The sequence below is a fragment of the Dipodomys spectabilis genome, unplaced genomic scaffold, assembly GCF_019054845.1.
Source record: "Dipodomys spectabilis isolate Male_0828 unplaced genomic scaffold, ASM1905484v1 ptg000357l, whole genome shotgun sequence".
NCBI lineage: Eukaryota > Metazoa > Chordata > Mammalia > Rodentia > Heteromyidae > Dipodomys > Dipodomys spectabilis.
In genome coordinates this window covers 236,332-259,962 of record NW_024871034.1, presented here as the reverse complement: position 1 = coordinate 259,962, position 23,631 = coordinate 236,332, and the positions used below count along the sequence as shown (strand labels likewise).

General features: G+C 35.9%; 1 protein-coding gene across 1 annotated transcript in view; it reads left to right on the top strand.

Moving 5' to 3' along the window:
• Positions 1-23,631, top strand: part of Diaph2 (diaphanous related formin 2) — a gene marked incomplete at both ends in the record, with an annotated part of 465,900 nt that overhangs the window by 219,679 nt on the left and 222,590 nt on the right. Inside the window, one exon of the mRNA XM_042665841.1 lies at positions 4,507-4,636. Coding sequence (XP_042521775.1) covers positions 4,507-4,636 — 130 coding nt within the window. The remainder of the gene's footprint in view (positions 1-4,506; positions 4,637-23,631) is intronic.

The window sequence follows — 23,631 nt, the reverse complement described above, 5'->3', positions numbered from 1 at the left end:
TGAAAGGAGGTATACTGGGATAGTCTTTAACAATGAGTAGGAATCTACCTCACAGATCAAAAGGAGACGAGAAGGCATGTAGAAAGCTAGCACAGTGGTATGAGACTGCATGGTATATGTTGAAGCAGTTGTGATCAGACTGGAAACAGTAGGAAGGAGTTTAGGAAGACAGACCAACGCCAGCTTATGAAGAGCCTGTATGCAAAACCTAGATATTTGTATGTTTTTCCACATGATCATGGGAACCTTGGAAATGGACATTTTGAATAGAGCCCAATTACCATGAAAAAAGATTAAATATTTGAAGAATAGCATCTGTGTCAAGAGAGTAAATGAACTGCACTTGTTTAACTTGGAAAACAGAACCAGAAGAGAAGAGAACTTACCCTCTGTGAGAGGTTGTTATACAGAGGATAGTGACTAGTTGTTTTCGGTTCCCACTGGGGACAAAGCAATAAGAAATAGGCTTCAATCTCAGCCAAAGAGAAAATTACCTACAGAAGGGGTCCTTCACAGAATGAATGAGTGTGACTGACGTACATCATTAAAATCTTGTCTCCAGCTCTCTGGCTGTGTGCGGCTTGCTGTGGATTCAGTCGGGTTTCAGAGCAATAGCAAGACTGACAATTTTCTGGCTTGCAAGAGGGTATGGAAATTGAAAAAAAAACACAACTCTCTTAAGTGTCAATTATTCATTCAGTTATTTTGCAATCTGCATAACCGAAGTTTTTGTCATGTATTTAAACATTCAAAAGATAGATATTATATTTTTCATGTAACATTCATACTTATTTAAAAGAGAAACTATCCAGTTAAACTATAGAAGTAGGTTTTGTTCTAGTTGAGGAATTTTCTAGTAATGTACCATTTCAAAGTTATTAAGATTAAATAGAGGGAATTTATTTAAATTCAGCTGCTAATCTATGTGGAACATTTATTGGTCAGACAAATACAATTATAACTGGTACATGGTTTGTTAACTAATGACACTAAGGTAATGCAGTTGTCATCATTGTTATCATTCACTAATAAGTCTGTTAAAAAACATTTTTAACCTTTTCAAATATTTCTAATTTCTGAAGCTGCTATTTGTGTTTATTTTATTGTTTGAAAAATATATTCAAGCAGGAGGATTGTAAAGTGGCCATTTTGTTCTGCCTTCGGTGTTTTATAAAAAGAAGTCATGTATCTTGCCTGCCCTGCTTAACTTTGGCTAGGGAGAAGAAAGCAGAGGCAAGTAAAGACAGGAATGACAAAAGGCATTTTGCTTCTGACTAGAGCAGGCCTTTTAACACAGGCTAGATCTTTACCACTGGGACTTAGGAGCTGGGAAAATGTTTGCCTATGTGATGTTAATGTCAAATTTTAACAAGATTTCATGCTAACCAGCTATCGAATGCAAATCAATTTTATTTCTTAATAAACTGACCTACACTCTTTGAAAGTGATTTTGTATACACTCAGATGAGATTACTCTTGTTCTATGCCAAGAGATATATCTGTCCAGCTATTTATACTTATACAAGCCAATTATTGGGTCAATGCCATTAAGTTTTATAATTGATGACACTGAATGTTTTTAGTTGCTTTGTGTGCTGACAATGAACTAGACAAAGCCAGAAAGTGTGAATGGTATGGATGAGGTGAGAGAGGTTTATCAAAATACAACATAAATTAGGCAGGGATGGGAGGGGGAAACTGGAGGAAACTAAAGGAAGAGTTGAAATTGTCCTCCAAAAAAGAAATGTACTCATTACCTGAGTGGTAGCCCCTCTGTAGAACACCTTAATTATAATAGTAAAATTTGTTTTTAAAATACAAAGTGAATGTAATATGCTAAGGAAAACGATTCTTTCATGTATATATATACTTGTACGTATATTTTTATGTATGTGTGTATATATGAATATTTATACATCATATATACATATATGCATATATATATATATATATATATATATATATATATATATATATATATATATATATATATATATATTGTCCTGGAGTTTGAGTACAAGGCTTCATACTTCCTAGGTAACTGCTATATCACTTAGGTCACATTTCCAACTATTATTTATTTCCTTGAAAAATTAATCTACAAGACATATACCTGCAGAAAATTTAAAAGACTACTTATTTGTCATGACTTTCTGCCAATTTGAAACATGAAAACTGACTGTGTGAGGGTTTTATTTAAATAAATACTGCAATATGTATTAAGCAGTTTGTCTTCCAGCCCAAATAAGATATTTCTCAGTTGACAAGACAGACACTTGACCATATTTACCTTGGCTTTGAAGGGAATATTATGATTCAAAAAAAGCATATTCGTACTCGGCCTATGACAAACCTTTCTGATTTCATCGTGGAAATTAGGATATTTATTTAACTGAAATGTTATGCTTTATCTTTTAAAATATGAGCATTGACACTGCTGAATTTCATAACAGAAATTAAATTATTTGTAGTATTATTGTTGAATAAATATTAATAATTTTTTTCTAGGGTTACATAGAGAGCCTAAGTTTTATAATGCAAAATATGTGAGAAAAAGAAAAAAGATCACATATAAAATTGATATATGAACATGCTGCAAATGTTCTATTTCTGTTTTTATTTCCATGTTAGGCATGCACATTTTATTTTATTTTATTTTATTTTATTTTTGGGGGGAGGGTCCGGTCATGGGGCCTGAACTCTGGGCCTGGGCGATGTCCCTCAGCTCTTCAGCTCAAGGCTAGCACTCTACCACTTGAGCCACAGCGCCACTTCCGGCTTTTTTATTTTTGCTTATATGGTGCTGAGGAATCGAACCCAGGGCCTCAAACATGCAAGGCAAGCGCTCTACCACTGAGCCACCTTCCCAGCCTGGCATGCACATTTTTTACAGCTACAATATACTTGTACAATTTGGTTTCCATTAAAAATGAGATGGGTTTTGTTGGTCTTTTGTATTCTTTGTTTTTGTTTTTGTCTCTGCCTCCATAGACTTCATAAAATATAAATCAGATTACTTTAGGAAGCAATACCTGAAATTTCCCTAAGCATCTGGTCTTTTTAGGATTTAGGAGGATAAATAATTTGTAAGCAGAAAATGTTAATTTATTTATTATTTGAAATAGTCACCAAACTCTGAAAATAATGGAATGTGTAAGCATATATCATAGTAATCCCCAGGTGAAGATCTCTCTTCAGGAATGAGAGCCTCCCAGCTCTCTGGCTGTTAGCTTTACTGAAGACAGATTGCTAGCTAGTCCTTGGACTGTGTCACTCTACCTTGTAGTACTTCAGTGTATTTAGTGGATGCTTGTGAGTATGCAAAATTTTAATATTTTACCTATATGTGATAAGATCATCATAGAAATTCTAAAAGAAATAATTACAAGCACTTGAATTGTCAACATTATGTCTCTTTATGTGGATGGAGCCTTGAGACTAATACTTCCTTGAAGTTGGTTACATCATCAGGATAGGTATGGTTGTTGATAGCTGTGATTTAAAACAGAGACAATATGGCCTGATTTTATTAAATACTGCCTTTTTTTCTTTCTTAATCACTAAAACCATACAGATTAATTTGCTTTGTAATTACCTAAGTATCCTCTGCAACTTTTTAATAAACCTGTTTGTGAATAATACTGATTTATTTTGAACAGAGTAATCCTTAAAGCTAAAACCCCTGACTCAGTATAAACATCAGTGGACAAACCCATCATCTAAAGATTATAGAATTAAAACAGCCAAAAGAATGAGAAAATTTGATACTTTGTAGTTTATTCTGTTTCTAAATAATCCTTAATTTCATTGCCAGTTTAGTCTAGTTATAAAACAGTTATAATAAAGACATTAGATTTTTATCATACATACGTACTTTTTCTGTACTATAAATTTTTTTTATCATTCTGAGTATGCCATTTGTCTTTAGTGTCTCTGAAAAAGAAATAAAATATATAAGCTAATAATTTTTTATCACTACTCTGTGATTAGAAACCTTTTGTATTTTGGGGGAGAAAACGGGGGTCTCAAAATTATTTTCTGTTCAATTTTTCAGGTAAAGAAGGATAGCGACTGCTTAATCTATTACGTTAATTTATGTCAGTGAAGGCTGGAAACAAATATCTCATAAGTTAATCCAACTTTCAAAAATATGTTATTATAATGAAGTGACAACAGAATGCAGCTAACAAACACTTTAACTGGGACTATTACTACAAATCCTTAAATATATGTTCTTTCATGACTGGAATAGTTTGTCACAAAAATTCAGACATCTTTAAAAATATTGAATAAGTCTTATTTTATTGGTTATTCAGAGCTTATTTTAAAAATCCACAGTATTGTCACTAGTCCCCATTAAAAACTTACCTACAACTTAAAAAAAAACAAAAAAACCTTACATGAGTTACAATGAATTGAATTCACTCTTCATTCATTATCTTTGTTTTTATATTTGTTATTTAAATGACTAAAAAATGCTAAAAATTTCATCTTGTTTCTTTCCAGATTAGAGATACAAAGTCATCAGATCAAAAAACAACACTTTTGCATTTTCTTGCTGAACTTTGTGAGGAGAAATACAGAGATATTCTGAAGTTTCCTGATGAACTGGAACATGTAGAGAGTGCAAGCAAAGGTAATTGTTTTTTACTGCTTTTAAGCTGTTTCTGGTCTTAGTACTTTTTTTAATGGTATGGTTAAAAAAGAAATCTATGAACATCGTTATTCATAAAAGTATTTTTATTTGTTTACTGATACAAAAAAGCAGAAAACTATTTTCCATTATTTTATGTCAGACAACCTGTTCTTTTTTCCCCTTTTCAAAGGTTTATGAAGGATTTACTTTAACAAGCTAAAGTAAGGAGGAACAAAAAGAGGGGGCATTTTGTTTTCACATAGGAACTACAAAAAAAAAACCTGTCTTCTTTATTAATTCCTTTTTTTCTGCTCCATAGGTTTAAACAGCACTTTTTGATTGGTAGCAAAAAGCACTTTCACTTGAGCCACACTCTAGCTCTTTTACTTTTGTTATTTTTCAAATAAGAGTCTCACTTTTTGCCCAAGCATACCTGGATTATGATACTCCTATTTATGCTTTTAACATAGCTCAGCTTTGCATTGCTTGAGAATAAAGTGTTATGAACTTTTTACTTGTCTAAACCTAAATTTGAGTTCCTTCCCATCTCTGCCTTATAAGTATCTGGGATTATAGATGTGAGCCACCATAGCAGGCTTTGTCATTATTTTATTTAATCAGTGTTAGGTTATTGAAGTCTTCATACCTCTGAGAAGATAATGCATTGATGCTTTAATTTTGTAATCACTTAAATGTATTTTTTGCAAAATGATTGTAAGATAGTAATTTCATCATATGGTAAATTATGAAGGTTAAAAGACATGTAGATATATAGACATACACAGAAAAATCCCATATAATAAGAATTAATGTGAAAAGTTTGTATCAAAAGGTAATATCCTGTAGTTTAGATAAACAAAAAAAGTATTTTGAAGCGATTAATAAGAGAAAGAATGGGGGGAGGGAAAGTGAAAGAAAAATTAGGGAGAGGGGTAAAAAGGTCAACAAGAAATGTACTTATTACTTTACTTATATAACTGTAACCCCTCTGTACATCACCTTGACAATAAAAATATTTTTGAAAAAAATAATGGAATAAAAAATGTTGCAATAAAAAATAAAAAAATGGATTAACAGAGGTGTCCAAAGGTAAAAGTGTAAAGATAGGGACTTACAGACAAGAGCTAGGGACTTACTTTGAAGACAGAACATCACGTGAGCAAAGCACTGTATCCTCATGTTTTAGAACTTTGGTGGGAGAGTATTGTGTGCCATTTAGATATACTGGGCAGGAAAGCCTCCTTAAGGGATAAAATGGGTGTTACTTTGCAACACTGAGGAATGACTCAAAAAGAAGAACCAACAATGCCTATAATATTTTAATGTGAGAGAATTATCCTATCCATTTTGTATTATCTATTCTTGGAAATATATGTATATATATAACTTGAAATTACACTGTAGTTATCTCTTTCTACTGCTTTGAGGACCTTTAGTAAGAACCTAAAACTTATTTTTTATCCAAATATGAATGTAAAATATTAACTTCATAGATCTTTTATTGTCCTTTGAAGGATAAAAAGTGGGTCAATAAAACTGCAAATACCATTCATGAACATTTTTCAGTGGTCATTTATGCTAGTTTCGTATTTTCAATCAAATCTGAAATGTATTTCTTCAGTTTTACCCAATGTATCTTGTTTTGTGGCCTAAGAACCAGACTAACCTAAAAGATAAACTCTAGCTCCATGGTAATATATTTATTCTTATGACAAAATGTTTGTAGTATGCTAGGAAATGACAGCTTGGTTGGAAGCACTTTCTAAAAAACTTCTGTTCCTTACCTCTTGGATTTAAAAATCAACCTTTTATGTTTAGAGGCACATTTACTGACAAGTCATTATTTTAAATAATAATATGTAAAATATTATATTATAATTTGACATGTAAAATTCTAGAAGTCAGAACACTTATCAAATTTCATCACTTTTTTTTTTTTTTTTTTTGTGATCCTGGGGCATGAACTCAGGGCCTTGGTGTTGTCCCAGAGAGTTTTCTTTTTTGTTTTGTTTTGTTTTTGTTCTTTTAATTCATTTTATTTTATTTGTGAACATACTGTACAGAGGGGTTACAATTACATGGGCAGGATAATGCGTACATTTCTTACCAAGCATTGCAGCCTCCTCCTTTTTTTATCCTTCACATCGCTTCCCAGCCTCCCCCCGCCCCCCCCCCCAGTCCCAATCATTCCCCCCCCCCCCCCCCCCCCCCCCGCACCAACATTGTAAAGCTCGTTTTCGACATGACAACTTGTACTTCTCATTGTTGAAACAGGTCCACCTGTATCCTTAAACGTCTTGTTTTTCCCCATCTCCTCCACAAGTTATACTGACATCAAATATAGTGAAAACAGGGGTTATACTGTGGGGGAGGGACATACAAAGCAACAAAGAAATAATCTTATAAATGCGTTAGAAACACATGCATGAAAGAAAAAAATCATTAAAATACATATCTAAGGGTTCATTTAACTAACATCACATTATCTGACCTTTTCCGCTTGACTCAGACATATACTAGATATTGCAAATAAGGGAAACCATGGGGTCTATGTTTCTTTGGGCCTGGCTTACTTCGCTTAATATAATTTTTTCCAAGTCTTTCCATTTCCTAACAAATGGGGCAATGTCATTCTTTCTGACGGAGGCATAGAATTCCATTGTGTATATATACCACATTTTCTTGATCCATTCATCTACTGAGGGGCATCTGGGTTGGTTCTATATCTTAGCTATGGTAAATAATGCTGCAATAAACATAGTTGTGCTGGTAGCTTTAGTGTGGTCTTGTTTGTAAACATTTGGGTAAATGCCCAAAAGTGGGATTGCTGGGTCATAGGGGAGCTCTATGTGGAGTCTTTTGAAGAACCTCCATACTGCTTTCCAAAGTGGTTGAACAAGTTTACATTCCCACCAACAATGAAGTAAGGTTCCCATCTGTCCACATCCCCTCCAGCATCTGTTCTTATTAGAGTTCTTGATTTTTGCCATTCTAACTGGAGTGAGGTGGTATCTCAATGTTGTTTTGATTTGCATTTCTTTTATGGCTAGGGAGGTTGAGCATTTCTTCATGTGTCTATTGGCCGTCCTTCTTTCTTCTTCAGAGAAGTTTCTCTTCAAGTCTTTAGCCCACTTATTTATTGGGCAGTTGTTTCTTTGAGGATTTGTTGTTGGGGGATTTAATTTTTTGAGTTCCAAGTGTATTTTAGATATGAGACCCTTGTCCTTTGTATGGCTAGTGAAGATCTTTTCCCAATCTGTGGGCTTTCTATTGATCTTGTTAGCTATGTCCTTTTCCATGCAGAAGCTCTGCAACTTCATGCAATCCCATTTGTCCAAACTTTCTTTGATTGGTTGTGTTTCCGGGTCTCTATTCAGAAAATTTCGGCCTGAGCCAAGGAGACCTAGGGTTTCTCCTATTCCATCCTGTAATGTTTTCAGAGTGTCTGCTTTGACTCCGAGGTCTTTGATCCATTTGGAATTGATTCTGGTGCAGGGTGAAATATAAGGATCTAGCTTTAGTTTTCTACAAGTAGTTAACCAATTTTGCCAGCACTATTTACTGAAGAGGCTGTCTTTGTTCCATTCTATTGTTTTAGCTCCCTTATCGAAGATTAGATGGCTATAGGTCTGTAGGTTCATTTCTGGGTTTTCAATTCTATTCCATTGATCCTGAGGTCTGTTCTTATGCCAATACCAAGCTGTTTTGATTACTATGGCTTTATAGTAGTTTGAAATTTGGTATTGATATTCCTCCAGCAGTGTTCTTTCTGTTGAGGAGCGTTTTTGCTATTCGGGGTCTTTTATTGTTCCATATGAATTTTTGGATTGCCTCTTCTATTTCCTTGAAGAATGAGGTTGGAATTTTGATAGGTATCGCAATGAATTTGTAGATAGCCTTGGGAAGTATTGCCATTTTCACGATGTTAATCTTTCCAACCCAGGAGCATGGGAGGTTTTGCCATTTTTTTAGTTCTGTGTTGATTTCCTTTTTCAAGATTTTAAAGTTTTCGTCATAGAGGTCCTTCACTTCTTTGGTTAAGTTAATTCCTAGGTATTTTATTTTTTGTGGGGCTATTACAAATAGAGTTGCTTTACTAATTTCAGCCACACTTTTCTCATTGTTGGCATACAGAAAGACCATTGATTTTTGGGGGTTAATTTTATACCCTGCTACTTTGCCAAAGTTTTGAATCAGCTTGAGTATTTTGGGAGTGGAGTCTATGGGATTCTTTAAATACAAGATCCTGTCGTCTGCAAAGAGGGAGAGTTTTATTTCTTCTTTCCCTATTTGGATCCCCTTTATGTCTGCATCTTGTCTTATTGCTGTAGCTAGGCATTCTAATACTAGATTGAAGAGAAGTGGAGAGAGTGAACATCCTTGTCTTGTTCCTGAGTTAAGAGGAAATGGCTTTAGTTTTTCACCATTAAGTATAATGCTGGCTGTAGGTTTGTCATATACAGCCTTTATTGTATTGAGGAATGTTCCATGGATTCCTAATTTTTCCAAAACCTTCATCCTAAAGGGGTGTTGGATCTTGTCGAATGCTTTTTCTGCATCTATTGAAATAACCATGTGGTTCTTATTCTTGCTCCTGTTGATGTGATGAATAATATTAATTGATTTGCATATATTAAACCAGCTTTGCATCCCTGAAATGAATCCTGTTTGATCATGGTGTATGATTTTTTGGATGAATTGTTGACGTCGGTTGGCCAATATTTTGTTGAGAAGTTTTGCATCAATGTTCATCAAAGAAATGGGTCTATAGTTCTCTTTCTTTGATGAGTCCCTGCCTGGTTTTGGGATGAGGGTTATGATGCCTTCATAGAATGTGTTCGGTAGTGAACTTTCTCTTTCAATTTCATTGAAGAGTTGGAGGAGTATTGGTGTGAGCTCTGCTTTGAAGGCCTTGTAAAATTCCGCTGTAAAACCATCTGGTCCTGGACTTTTCTTAGCTGGAAGGTCTCTTACTGCTGTTTGTATTTCGAAGCTTGATATGGGCCTGTTAAGCTGGTTTAACTCATCTTGGTTTAGTTTTGGCATGTGAATATTTGCTAGGAAAAGGTCCATTTCTGTCAAGTTCTCAAACTTATTAGCATAAAGTTTTGAGAAGTATTCCCTTATAATGTGTTGGATCTTGGTTGTTTCCGTGGTGATGTTTCCATTCTCGTCTCTGAGTTTATTAATTTAGGTGTGTTCTCTTCTTTTTCTGATAAGATTTGCTAAGGGTCTGTCAATTTTGTTAATTTTTTCAAAGAACCAACTCTTTGTTTTGTTGATTCTTTCTATAGCTTTTTTGGATTCTAATTCATTTAATTCTGATTTAATTTTAATTATTTCTTTCAGTGTACTGGATTGGGGTTTATCTTGCTTCTCTTTTTCAAGGAGGTTTAGATGTGTCATTAGATTGTTGGTTTCAGATCTCTCCAATTTTTTGATGTAGGCACTCAGAGCTATAAACTTGCCTCTGAATACTGCTTTTGCTGTGTCCCAGAGGAGCTGGTAATTTGTGTGTTCACTTTTGTTGAATAGCATGAACATTTGAATTTCCTTTCTAATCTCTTCCATGACCCACTCGTGATTCAGCAGTGTGTTGTTCAGCCTCCATGTGATACCAGACTTTCTTTAGTGGCTTTTGGTGTTGAGTTCTAATTTTATTCCCTTGTGGTCAGAGAGAATGCAAGATATAACTTCAATGTTTCTGAATTTGGACAAGTTTGCTTTGTGGCCTAAAATGTGGTCTATTTTAGAAAATGTTCCATGTGCTGCTGAGAAAAACGTGTATTCTGATGCTGCTGGGTGAAATGTTCGGTAGATATCTGTTAAATCTAGTTGATCTACGCAGCTGTTTAGATCTGTAGTTTCTCTGTTGAGTTTTTGCCAAGTTGATCTATCTATTGGGGAGAGTGGTGTGTTAAAATCCCCAACAATTAATGTCTTTGAGTTATATGGGATTTGAGGGAAAGTAGTGTTTCTTGGATAAATATGGGTGTTCCATTGTTTGGCGAGTAGATATTTAGAATTGTAATATCCTCCTGAAAGAGAGATCCCTTAATTAGTATGTAGCGACCTTCTTTATCTCTTCTCACGAATTTTAATTTGAAGTCTATTTTATCTGATATTAGGATTGCAACTCCCGCCTGTTTATGGGGGCCGTTTGCTTGGTCGATTTTGTTCCAACCTTTAACATTGAAAATGTGTTTGTTTTTACGGGCAAGATGTGACTCCTGAAGGCAGCAGATAGAACGGTCTTGTGTTTTAATCCAACTAGTCAGTCTATGTCACTTAATTGGAGAGTTCAGTCCGTTAACGTTAAGAGAAAGGACTGAGAGGTATTTGGGAGTTCCTGCCATGTTATCCACCTTCTTGGGGGTTGCGAAATCTGGGTTCTTCCTATGGTTCTTGGATTCTCAGTTTGGGTGCAGTTTCTTGACCTTTATTGTGGTCTTGTTGGTTTTCTATGTGTAGGACATCTTTAAGAATCTTTTGTAGGGCTGGTTTGGTGGAGATGTATTGTTTCAATTTTTCTTTGCTATGGAAGGTTTTTATTTGGCCTTCAGTTATGAAGGAGAGTTTAGCTGGGTACAGTATTCTTGGTTGATAGTTGTTTGATTTTAGGGCATGGCATATACATCGTTCCAGGCTCTTCTTGCTTTGATTGTCTCTGCTGAGAAATCTGAGGTGATTCTAATTGGTTTTCCTTTATATGTGATTAATCTTTTCTCCTTGACAGCTTTAAGGATCTTTTCCTTGGTCTGAGTTGGTCCTGTGTGGATTATAATGTGACGGTGGGATGTCCTATTCTGGTCTGGTCTGTTTGGAGTTCTAAAAGCTTCTTGTATCTGAATAGGCCTATCTTTTTGCATGTTTGGGAAGTTCTCTGCTAGGATCCTGTTAAACAAATTTCCTAGGCCATTGACTTCTGTTTCTAGGTGCTCCTGTACACCCATTATCCTTAGATTAGGCCTTCTGATGGTGTCTTCCAAGTGTTGAATAGATCTATCATATTTCTTGGACTTGTCTTGGATGGTTGTATGTTCTTTCTCTATAATATCTAGGCTGTCTTCAATCCCTGAGATTCGATCTTCTGCATGGTCTAAGCTGCTGTCAAGACTTTCTACTTTGTTTTTTATCTCTTTTTCTTCTAATTGGTCAGCTTTGATGGCTTCAAGTTCTTTGTTGAAGCTTTGTTTTAGATCTTGTATGAACTTCTTTACTTCCTTAATTTGATGTTCAGTGTTTATTCTCAGATCACTTAGGTGATTGGTTATGGTTTCCTTGGACTCCCATTCCTTCTGTTGGGTTCCATTCAGCATTCCCTTTGTGGTCTCCCTGACTTCCTTCAGCTCTTTGTTAATGGATTCCATGAATGCCTTTAGTGATCTTTGTGTATTCTCTTCCTGCTCTCTCAATTCCTGTATTACTCTTTGATAAGCTTCCTCCCGTTAGTGGGATTCCTGTAGTTCTCTTTGAGTGTTCTCAGCCTCTTCACGCCATTCCTGTCTTTCTCTTTGAGTATTCTCAAGCTGCTCATGCAAATCCTGTATCAGCTTTTGTGTAGCTTCCTTGTGCTTATGATATTCCTGTATAAACTTTTGAAATGCCTCCTCTCTCTCCCTATCATGCTCAAACAGAGACCTTTGTATGCTTTCAATCCTTTATTTTATCATGTTTGCCAGCAGTGTTTGTAGAGCTATTTGGGAATTCTCCTCTGGATTATTCATTATCTGTTCTGTCCCCTGATTATCAGGATTGGGAATTGAGATATCTGGATTTGCCATTTTTCTTGTGTTTTTCCGGCTTACTGTGCCCATTTGAGATGAAAATAGCACCAGTATTGTGCTATTACACTATCTTAAGGCAAGCATCAACCCAAGTCTGAATTTGCACAGTCAGTAGTCTACAGATACAATCTAGTTCAACAGATACATCTATTCAACATCAAACAACTATACGTTAATTGGCTATGGACTGCAAAGAAGAATTTGGAAGACCAGAAATTATTAGGGTTAGGGAGAAATGTGGGTAAAAATATAGGAATAGATTGATGTGGGGAGGCTCTGGGGGAGTTGACTAAGTCTTAATTTCAAAGCAGGAAGTAGGTTGGGTAGGATAAAAGTAGAGAGAGAGAGAAAAAAAAAAGAAAGGGAATGGGAAAAGAAAAGAGACCAGAAAAAATAGAAAGGTAGAAATTAATAAAATTATCTATTTAGATAAGAACATGAATTTATTGAGAGAAGGGGAGGGATATAAAGTAGATGTGAAAAACTTAAAAGTAAAAATGCTTAAAATATTATTTAGGTATAAAGAGGTAGTACTGCTATTAGGGAATTTACGTCTTAGAGGTTTTGACTTGTGTAATAAATTTGTGTATTAAGTGTGTACACAATGTGGGATAGGGTCTAATAGTCAACTACAGGTGTATCTGAGGGTGTGCAGGACAAGAATTAAGTCACATAAAGAACGAAAGAGAGGAGAAGGTGAAAAAGATAAGAAAGGAAGAAGAAAAAGATGAGAAGTTCAGTAGAGCTAAACAAAAAAACGAAAAGATAATTTAAAAAGAGAGAAAAAAAAGAGAGAAAGAAGACCAAAAAAGAAAGCAAAAACGCACACTCCCGTATCCCCAAAATAAAAATTATAAGAGGAAAAGAAACTTTCTGGAATACATTTTTTTTTATCAAAAAAGGCAAAGATTAAAGATTGAGAAAACTTTTAGAATAGAAAAAAAATTTTTATTTTTTATATAAGGTACCAAAAATAAAAACTAAAAAAAAACAAAAAGAGAAAAAAAAAATTTCTTTGATTTTTTTTTTTTTTTTTTTTTTTGGTAGGAGTGGGAAAAATCCTGTATCTCCCTTGTGTCCATAACCAGCCTCTTGTTGGAGTCTCTGGTCTGCTTGTGGTCCTGTGGCTTGGTTGGTTTCTTAAGTCAGTTTGTTCGAACAGGCAGTAAAATACTCTGCTTTACCCAGGATTTGGCGATCCTCCTCCCAGGCTAGTTCATTGGGAGACAGATCTGCTTTGAGTATCACAAAAAAGGGGGATGCAGTGATGAGGCTAGGTTCTGGTAGCTTTTCTGGGGCTGGTTTGTGAAAACCTCACAGAGGCCAGCCTGGAGCCATTCTGAGGGTTTCTGTTTACTGATTTTCAATTGCTTGTCTAGGCTGCTAGAGGGAGGGGCAGCCTCTGGCTCTGATTACCCAGTGAAGAAACCCACTCCTCGGGCTGGCGCCCGAGCTGGGTGACTTTTCCCTGGATGGAGCTGAGTCTGGCAGGTCACGCCGCCGTTAAGTTCTTGTGACCTGCTAAATGACTCGTTTTATTCCAAGGCCTGAGCTGGAGCTAGCAGCTCTTCTGAGCTTTGTCGGTATCCAAGATGGAGATCACTGGTGCTGGGGGGGGGGGGGGGGGGAGAGGGGTGGCCTTCCCTCCTCTGCTCCCTGAGAAGGAGTGAGGACGTCAGGCTTCTACTCTCGCCGAGTCTTGGTTCCTGGGTCATCTCTGGTCTGCGAACTGCAGGATGAAGATGTCCGCTCCTTGTCGGTTCTTGCTGGTGTTGAGTAGAATCTGCTCGCCTGCTGCGTCTGGCTCCTTAGTCCTGGACTCTCTGTTGCTCAGGTATGGCCGCAGCTGCGCTCGCCCGCCACTGCCACAGCTGCCGCAGCTGCGGCGGCTGCTGGCAAGGTCTCAGAAGTGTCTCCTTGCCTGGGTTTCCTTCTCTGGCCAAACTCTCTGTCCTGTGATGATTCACTTGGTGTAATTCTTTGACTTAGATCTGTTCACTGGAACTCTAAAACTGCTTTCTATGCGAGAGCTTACTTAGACTCCAGCTTCTCCTCCGCCATCTTTCCAGACTCCCCCTCCCAGAGAGTTTTCTTTTGTTCAAGACTAGTGGTCTACTACTTGACCCATGGCTCCACTTTGGCTTTTTGGTGGTTAATTGGACATAAAAGATAAAAGTCTCATGGACTTCCCTGCCTGGGCTGAGTTGGAACCTTGATCCTTAGCTTTCAGTGTCTTAAGGAGCTAGGATTAAAGGCATGAGATATTAGTGCCCATTTCTATTGCTATTTGATTGTCCGCTATCAGAACTTTTTTAATATTTGTAAAATATGTAAACTGAATTTTAATACATTATGAGAAGAAATAACATTAAGAGTATATCTATATAGATATATTTTTTTTCTGTCAGTTGTGGAGCTTGAACTCTAGGCCTGGGTGCTGTCTCTATGCTCTTCAGCTCAAGGCTAGCACTCTACCACTTGAGCCACAGTGCCACTACTTGTTTTCTGAGTGGTTTATTGGAGATAAGAGACTCACAGACTTTTCCTGCCTGGGCTGGCTTTGAACCGTTATCCTCAGATTTCAGCCTCCTGAGTAGCTAGGATTACAGGCGTGAACCACCGGTGCCCGGTACATTAAGAGTATATTAAAATAAATGTTCTGTCTATATTATTGGGCATTTTATTCTTTTTTTGATTGAAACATTTTTTTATTGTGAAAATACCGTACAGAGGGGTTACAATTACATGGGCAAGGTAATGAGTGCATTTCTTATCAAGCATTGTTGCCTCCTCCTTTGTTTCTCCTTTCTATCCCCTCCCATCCCCTTCCTTCCCCTCCCCACCCCGCACCAAAGCTGTAAGGTTTGTTTTTCGACATAACGTCTTGTACATCTCATTGTTGCAATGGGTCCACCTATATCCCTATTTTATTCTTATATTGTTTTTTTTTCACATGAACGTAACTGAAAATGTATTTTAGTTGCAATAATATGGAAAAACTAAAATGAAATCTATAATGAAAATCTTTGGTTTCTAAAGTCTACTTATTTAACATATATACATCTATCTATATGCTACTATCACTGCATCTCACATACTTTGAAATTTATAATGCACTCAGCTTTGTTTCTGTAGGCTTGAAAGTCTAAGATCTAGTGGGAAGCTTCTCACTGTGTCAAAACTTGGTGGAAATGTAACCTATTTTCACTTTCAATTTTTGTCATTAGGATGTCACAAACTTCTACAAAATTCTGTATTGCGCTGGTAATCTTCATGTACGCAGTGTTTAGCAGCCAGCTGAGACCATGCCTATACAGTACTATTTCCCTGTAAATTACAGAAACAAACAAAATACTGAGAATATTTTGTAAAATATTACTATATAAAAGAAAACAAGACATGAACTTGCAGTTTCATTCCTGTTTAAAATCATCAATATATTCATGAGGAAGTTAGAGCCCTCATGACCTACACTCCTCTCATTATGTCTGACCTACATTGTCTTTTGAGAATACCTGCATATTGTAGCAGTGCTTGGGCACATAGCTATATATGCAATATAGATATTTAACTAATGATATGACCACTGATATAACTATATATGTGCTGCATAATATTTCTGTCAAAAATGCACCGAATTGTATATTTGAAGGTTATCACATAAAATAATACCATCTGTAATGTCATAGCTATCTTAAAGTACAAATATTCAGTGATGTTCACACAGCAACAGATACTCCCAAAGACTCATTTTTCATAATTTCTGCAAATAATATGTGATTGCATTAGTATGTATGATGTTTATATATATATATATTAGATATTTACATAGACATTAGTTATCACATTTAACCATTACTGCTGCTGCTAAAGGTAGACTATAGCACACAGGTTTTAAAATGTCCTATTACCAATTTCTAATTTTAATTTTTCTACTTTCTAGTTCTGTATCAGTGAGCTAGTAATTTAACCATCTAAGTTTTTGTTTTGTCATCTGTAAAATAAAATGACTGTAATAATAATATTCAATGATTTAACATATGAAGAGTCTCCAATAGAAAGCTTGACATATAGTAAGAATTTATCTGTTGTTTTACCCACTGTCTTTAGTGGTAGTAGTCATAGTAGTAGCAATTGATGCACCAGAAGCATAATACAGTTTTTTTTCTCTTATTTTACATTGTGTATGTTGAATACATTATTTTTATTGTCCTGTTAGAAGGGACTAGTTTTATGTATGTCCTCAGGGTCAGATAAGCATGTATTACACTCAGTTTTGTTTGTTTTATATCCCTGGGCTTTTGCTAAATCCTTACATATATTTTTCTTTTCTGATAATCACCAACTTTTTTTTTCAAATGTATTTTAACAGCCATGTTTTTCTATTGTGTTTTCTATTGTGTTTTCCCATCCCAGTGTTTGGGTTATAGCAATCGCCATTTTTTTTTCCTCCTCCTTTGCTTCCCCTTACCATTCCTTTCCACCCCCAGCCCTCCCCTCTCCCCCCCCCCCCCCCCCGGCCTGCCCCAGCCCCTGCCCTCGCCCCTGCCCCATCCCTCCCATCCCCATTCTTAAGTTGTTTTGACTAGCTCTTTTTCTTTCTTTATTAAATTCAGTCTCTGAGTTCTCAACTCAAAGAGATTTTAAGCACATTCTGCCTCCTTTATTTCCTCCTAGTTCTCACTTCAGTGCACCCAGCCATATATTCTCTTGAGCTCTTTTTATTCCTCTCTAATAATTCGGTGTGTATGACTTCATGATGCATCCTCTGCTTGGAAATCTCACCTGCCCTGTCCTCTAAGACAACTGGCTATCATATGCCAAATCACAGTTCAGAATCCATTTCCTTTTTTTCATAATGTCTTATTACTAAACCTTTAGGAGAAAATAATTTTGAAGTTAGTCTTCAGGAATAAACAAACTAATGAAAAGTCAAGTCGTTTATATCTTATTTATAGATAAATGCCTTTCCTTAATATTTGAATCTAACTTGTCTTGTTTAATCTACTAGCAATTTCAGTCTTATTCTATCACTTTCTATACCATATTTAATATGCTCTACACATCACACTCTTACAGTGAAAACAAAAACAGATGATTGCTCTATTACTAATTTTTAATAATCAAATTGCTCCTTATGTACTGATGCCCTTCTTCAAAAACAAAAAGGTACCTTGAACAAAAAATCTGCAAGGATGAAGGAAAAAATTAGTTAATGATTATACTATACAACTTACATTTAACAAGAAAAAACCTATATTACTACTAAAGTCTTTTGCTAAGATTTTGGATTACTAGAATCTAGGTACTGTATTTGAAAAATTGAAGATCTTTTCTAACTATGTAGCAAGTGACAAGTTGATTTTGAACACTAATGATATATGTCACAAGGATGAAAATGAAAAAACAATCACCTGAAAGGGAGAAAAAAAATCACCTGAAATTGAAAGGTAAAGAGAAGTATGTGATATTCATTAGGGGTACTTTGGTGGAAGAAGTTTATGGTGCATAAGGAGTAATTATGTTTTTATTTACATTTGTTTAGTTATTTAGTTAGATATCCTTGTAGGGACAGGGGATGTGAGCAAGCCAAGTGAGGGAGGGGAATATATCACATTATTTTAAACAGATAGTCTCATGGCCTTTTTGAAATTGAGAAGCCAATTATATAATGAAACTTTATTACTATTTAAAATGATAAAATATATCTCTGTTCATTTTAGTCTAGTTTACATTATAAATCTGGAGATCCTTACAATCATGATCTTTCTTTAAGAGGAAAATGATTACTATGGACACTGATACTTTTAAAACACTGAAAGCCAGGACTAGATCTTGACCTCAGGAAATGGGCACTGCAATTTAGTTTTTTCACCTAAGGCTAGTGTTCTATCACTTGAATCACACTTCCACTTCAGCTATTTTGAGGCTTAGTTGGACATTCCTTCCATGGCTGGCTTTGAACCTATCCTCAGATGTCAGCTTCCTGAGTAGGTAGAATTACAGGCTCAATCTACCAGTATCCAGCTGAAATTATTTTTGATACTCTCAAAATTCAATTTTTCCTAGTGATTCATTTTAACCACTACATATGTATGTTGTGTAATATATCTGCATATACACCTGCACATATATATATAATGTAAAGTATTGCTGGTGTCCTGGACATATTTGATTATTTCGCCCCTCTCCTCCCATTGCTATCATTTTAACTTTCATCTTTGAAGATTTTTATAGTTTGATTTAAACCCTCTAGTGTTTTATAGGCTAGCTCCAGGGATTAAACCAATAGGTTTTGTAAAGTTTAATTAAAACTATTCCATTCAATAGGGGGAAAATTATATTAATGTGTTTGAAAGAACGATTAATCCTAAGGTTTTTTTTTTTTTTTTTTTTGGGTCCGGTCGAGGGGCCTGAACTCTGGGCCTGGGCGCTGTCCCTCAGCTCTTCAGCTCAAGGCTAGCGCTCTACCACTTGAGCCACAGCGCCACTTCCGGCTTTTTTCTTTTTGCTTATATGGTGCTGAGGAATCGAACCCAGGGCCTCAGGCATGCAAGGCAAGCGCTTTACCACTGAGCCAACTTCCCAGCCCCAATCCTAAGGTTTTATATAAATCCAAAAGGGGTTTTATTTCAGTTAACTAAGTACTATCTTAAAGAGAAAAGCTAGTTAAGTTTCTAATGAGCAGTGTACATTTCCTATGATGTAAGTAACTGTAAATGTTAATAGTCAACTACAGTATTTGATATCTGCTGTTTTTTCATGTCATCATATTTACTCTTTATCTGTTTATTCAGTCTGATTGCTTCACAGGATTAATAATGATAAAAGTTCTAATTAGAGGAAGTCTAGACAAATTTCAAGAAAATATAGAAGAAAAGCAAAAAGTAGACTATAAAAGTTAGTGTTAAATGAGACAGTGAGAGAGAGAGACAGAGAGAGAGAGAGACAGAGACAGACACAGAGAGAAAAATAGAGAACTTTAAAGATTATCTAACCCATGGTCATAGGTGCCTAAGGTGGCATTTAGTCCCACTTCATCATTTTACTCTCAACAAAAAGGAGACACAGAATACTGAAGAAATTCCCTGGGGTCACATATCCAATGGTAGTGTCAATATACATTTGTAGTATTTATTTCAAGTTATTTTGTTAAGTGTATCTCTGCTCAATGTTTACTGCCTTTTGTGGCCTAACATGTACCTATTATTTATTATCTATTATTTATGGTTTTATAACAGTGGAGACCAGTTCTCAGAATAATCATGAAAAGTGATCCAGATCACACAGTTAAACATGAGCTAAGATTTCTTTGTGTATTTCTGTATCCTTATTTTTATACTGGTAGTAGCACTGAGTGTAATATCAGCAACACAGTTGGAAAAGATGTTTTCATATATATATACATATATATGCATATATATATAAGCTATGCTATTGAAGCGGTATTATCTTTGGTAAATTCTTTCCTTGCTTTGGAATATTAATTATTTAAATTAGAAATACACAGAATCATAAAAGTTACAAATACTAGTGTACCTTAAAGTGTAATTAGCTGTGCTTTAAGAGTACAGTTAACAGTGCTAAGTACAGCAGCTCACATGTGTGATTCCAGCTACTCAGGAGGTAGGGAACAGGAGAATATGACTCAAGGCTACCTCAGGTTTAAATAAAAAAAAAGCAAGATCTGCCTTAATAAGCCATGTGTGCCAGCATATACCCATGATGGTAAATATTTTTTGTTAATACTGAGAACAGTAACACACTACACAATGATAAATTTTTGAACTTGTACAATAATTCCTGTGTCTTTTGCTATTATAAACCATACTGAAGCAGTATTCTTCAGAAGAAAATGAGTTGTCTCATATTTTTTTTAAGTAGGTATGTGAATTAAACCCAGGACTTTGCACATGCCAGGATAGAGCTCTGCCACCCAGCTGAAAACCCAGATCCATGAAACATTTCTATGAATTATTTTAGGCTATATCGAAATTTAGTAGGAATGATTCTTATCCCTTAAATGGCACATGGGTTGAACATTTTTAAAAGAAAAATATCTCAGAATGTTCAGCCTTACAAATTATGAAAAAATGCCCAGAAGTATCCCAATATTTGCAAGTTAGTTTCATGTACCATATTGGTACAGGTTAAAAAAATTAATGTGCATCACAAATAGTCAATGCTGTTAAAAGAGATATAGTGGTCTAGGTGCCAGTTGCTCACACCTGTAATCCTAGCTACCCAGGAGGCTGAGATCTGAGAATTGCAGTTGAAAGCCACCCTGGGCAGGAAAGTCCCTGAGACTCTTATCACCAATAAACCACTAGAAAACCGGAAGTAGAGATGTGGCTCAAGTGGTAGAGCACTAGCCTTGCACTGAAAATCTCAGAGACAGTGCCTAGACACAGAGTTCAAGCCCCACAACCAACAATGACAACAAAAAGACATACAGAGGAAATGAAGTTCAAAGTAGATTCAACTTTTTAGGGTGCAAAACTAATTAGCATTAATTGGAATTCAAGTTAATTGGAAATCCTTAAATATTTTACCTAAAAAATTCATTATAAATGGACAGAAGAATTTTTATACAAGAATTCCATTTACAATAATTCAATATAATAATAATTTAATAATTTACAATAATTAAACATTGGGAATTATTCAAATGGCTTTCTATGACAAACGATAACGATGTGAATCATAGAATATATATACATATAATGTTTTGACAACATTTATCTTTAAAATATTTCCCTGGCAGGGGCTGGGAAGGTGGCTCAGTGGTAGAGCACTTGCCTTGCATGCCTGAGGCCCTGGGTTCGATTCCTCAGCACCACATAAGCAAAAATAAAAAAGCTGGAAGTGCCGCTGTGGCTCAAGTGGTAGAGCGCTAGCCTTGAGCTGAAGAGCTGAGGGACAGCACCCAGGCCCATAGTTCAGGCCCTACGACTGGACACACACACACACAAAAATTTCCCTGGCAAAAGAAAATACATAAAAATTTTAAGTAATATGCACAAAATCAATTTTAAATCATAAAATCCTGAATGATTTTTCTTTATTCATATTTGATTTTTTATTTTTATTTTTATTTTATTTATATTTTTTATTTATTTACAGTGGATTCTAATTTCTGTGGAAACTATTTAATAGAGTGATCACAGAGTTATAAATACTGACCAATTTTTTCTAAAGAAACTAAATTTTTAGTTTGCAATAAATCTCTGATCACAACATTTATCAGTTCAACATTCCATGCTCTTATTTTATGTGCATTTCCTATTTAAGACACTGTACTTACTATTTATTGTTAATGCATTAGCATTTTATTCAGATGGTCATCAGCAATATACTTCATACTTGAATGAAGTGTATGTAGCCCATGTATTTTCTCTGTCAAGGACACCGTAGCATTCTTTTGCTTGGAATGCTAGTCAACATTTCAGTATTATATGTGGGGTCATTTTTTGTGTATGTGTATCAGTACTGGGGCTTGAACTGTCCTTGAGCTTTTCTTGCTCAGGTTGGTAGTCTACCACTTGAGCCACAACTCCTCTTCCATCTCCTTGGTGTATATTTCAAGGTAACAGTGTCAAAGACTTTCCTGTCTGTGCTGACTTTGAACTACATTCCTCAGATTTCAGCCTTCTGAGTACCTAAGATTACAGGCATGAGCCACCAGCACTCAGCTACTTAGGACCATTTTAATAACACAGTTTTCCTCAGGTGCATGCTTGTAATGCCACCCTCGGAAGACTGAGACTAAGAAATATAAATTTGAGATCAGCCTTGATTATACAGTCATTTCAATGCCAGTCTTGAATGCATACAAATACAAACCTCCAGGTGCTGGTGGCTCGTGCCTGTAATCCTAGCTACTCAGCAAGCTGAGGTCTGAGGATTGTGGCTCTTAGCCTGCCCAGGCACATAGTCCATGAGACTCTTACCTCCCCCAACAAAAATAAATAAATAAATAAAAATTAAATATCAGAAAACAGGAAATGGATCTGTAGCTCAAAGTAGTAAAGCACTAGACTTGAGGAAAAATAGATCAGGGACACACCCAGGTCCCAAGTTCAAGCCTTATGACCAACAGTACGTGTGCACAACCCACACACCACCACAGAGACCCTTATAAAAAGTGTGCAAATATCAGAAAAATGTGGCAAGAAGTTAGGCACTAAAATGGACACTGAAGCCAAGGCATCACATTACTCAACTTCATGTGAGAAAGTCAATATAGAACAACACTAATTTCTCACCACTCTCCATATCTGTGAATCAATATTGAATGAATTTACAGATAGATTTTAGCAAGTGATCAGGTCTGTGAATAATGAGGAATAATGAGAATTGTCTGTGTATTTGTATTTGCAATCATAAACATTAAGTTGATCTCATACAGTTCATTCATTTATTCATTTTCATAAGAAATAATTATTCTGGGCTGGGAAGGTGGCTCAATGGTAGAGCACTTGCCTTGCAAGCCTGAGGCCCTGGGTTTGATTCCTCAGCACCATATAAGCAAAAAGAAAACAGCCGGAAGTGGCGCTATGGCTCAAGTGGTAGAGCACTAGCCTTGAGCTGAAGAGCTGAGGGCCAGCGCCCAGGCCCAGAGTTCAGGCCCCACAACCGGACCCCCTCCCCCCAAAAAAAGAAATAATTATTCTGCCCTATCTGTCATAAGCTTAGCACAATTCTCAATACCTTACCTAACGTACTGAATAAAGAAAAGTTCTACAGACAAATACATGTAATTCTACTTAGTAACAAACATTAAATAAAGCAAGTTAAAATACAAGAAAGCTAGGCAATAGGCCATGATATAGGATCTTATATTATATTTAGTGGTTAGGGAGATTGACACCTGGCAGGAAATATTTGAACTGATGAAACTGAAGTAACAATTCATGTTCATATCTCAGTGAAGGATACCACAAGTAATTGAAAGGGCAAATGAAAAGGTCTTGAGACTTGAAAATCCTTAATGGATTGGAGGGAGAATAAGAGAGTCACTGTGGTGGTAACAAAAGGCGTGAGGAAGAAAATGGCAGATAGAGAGGCTGGAGGGGAAGCCAGGAGCCAGAGAATGTATGACCTTAAAAGGCCTTGAATGAACTTTGGATGTTATTCAGAGTTTGATGGGAATCCATTAACAAGCTTGATATCATTCCTATACACTTAAGTGTAGTATCAATCTGGCTT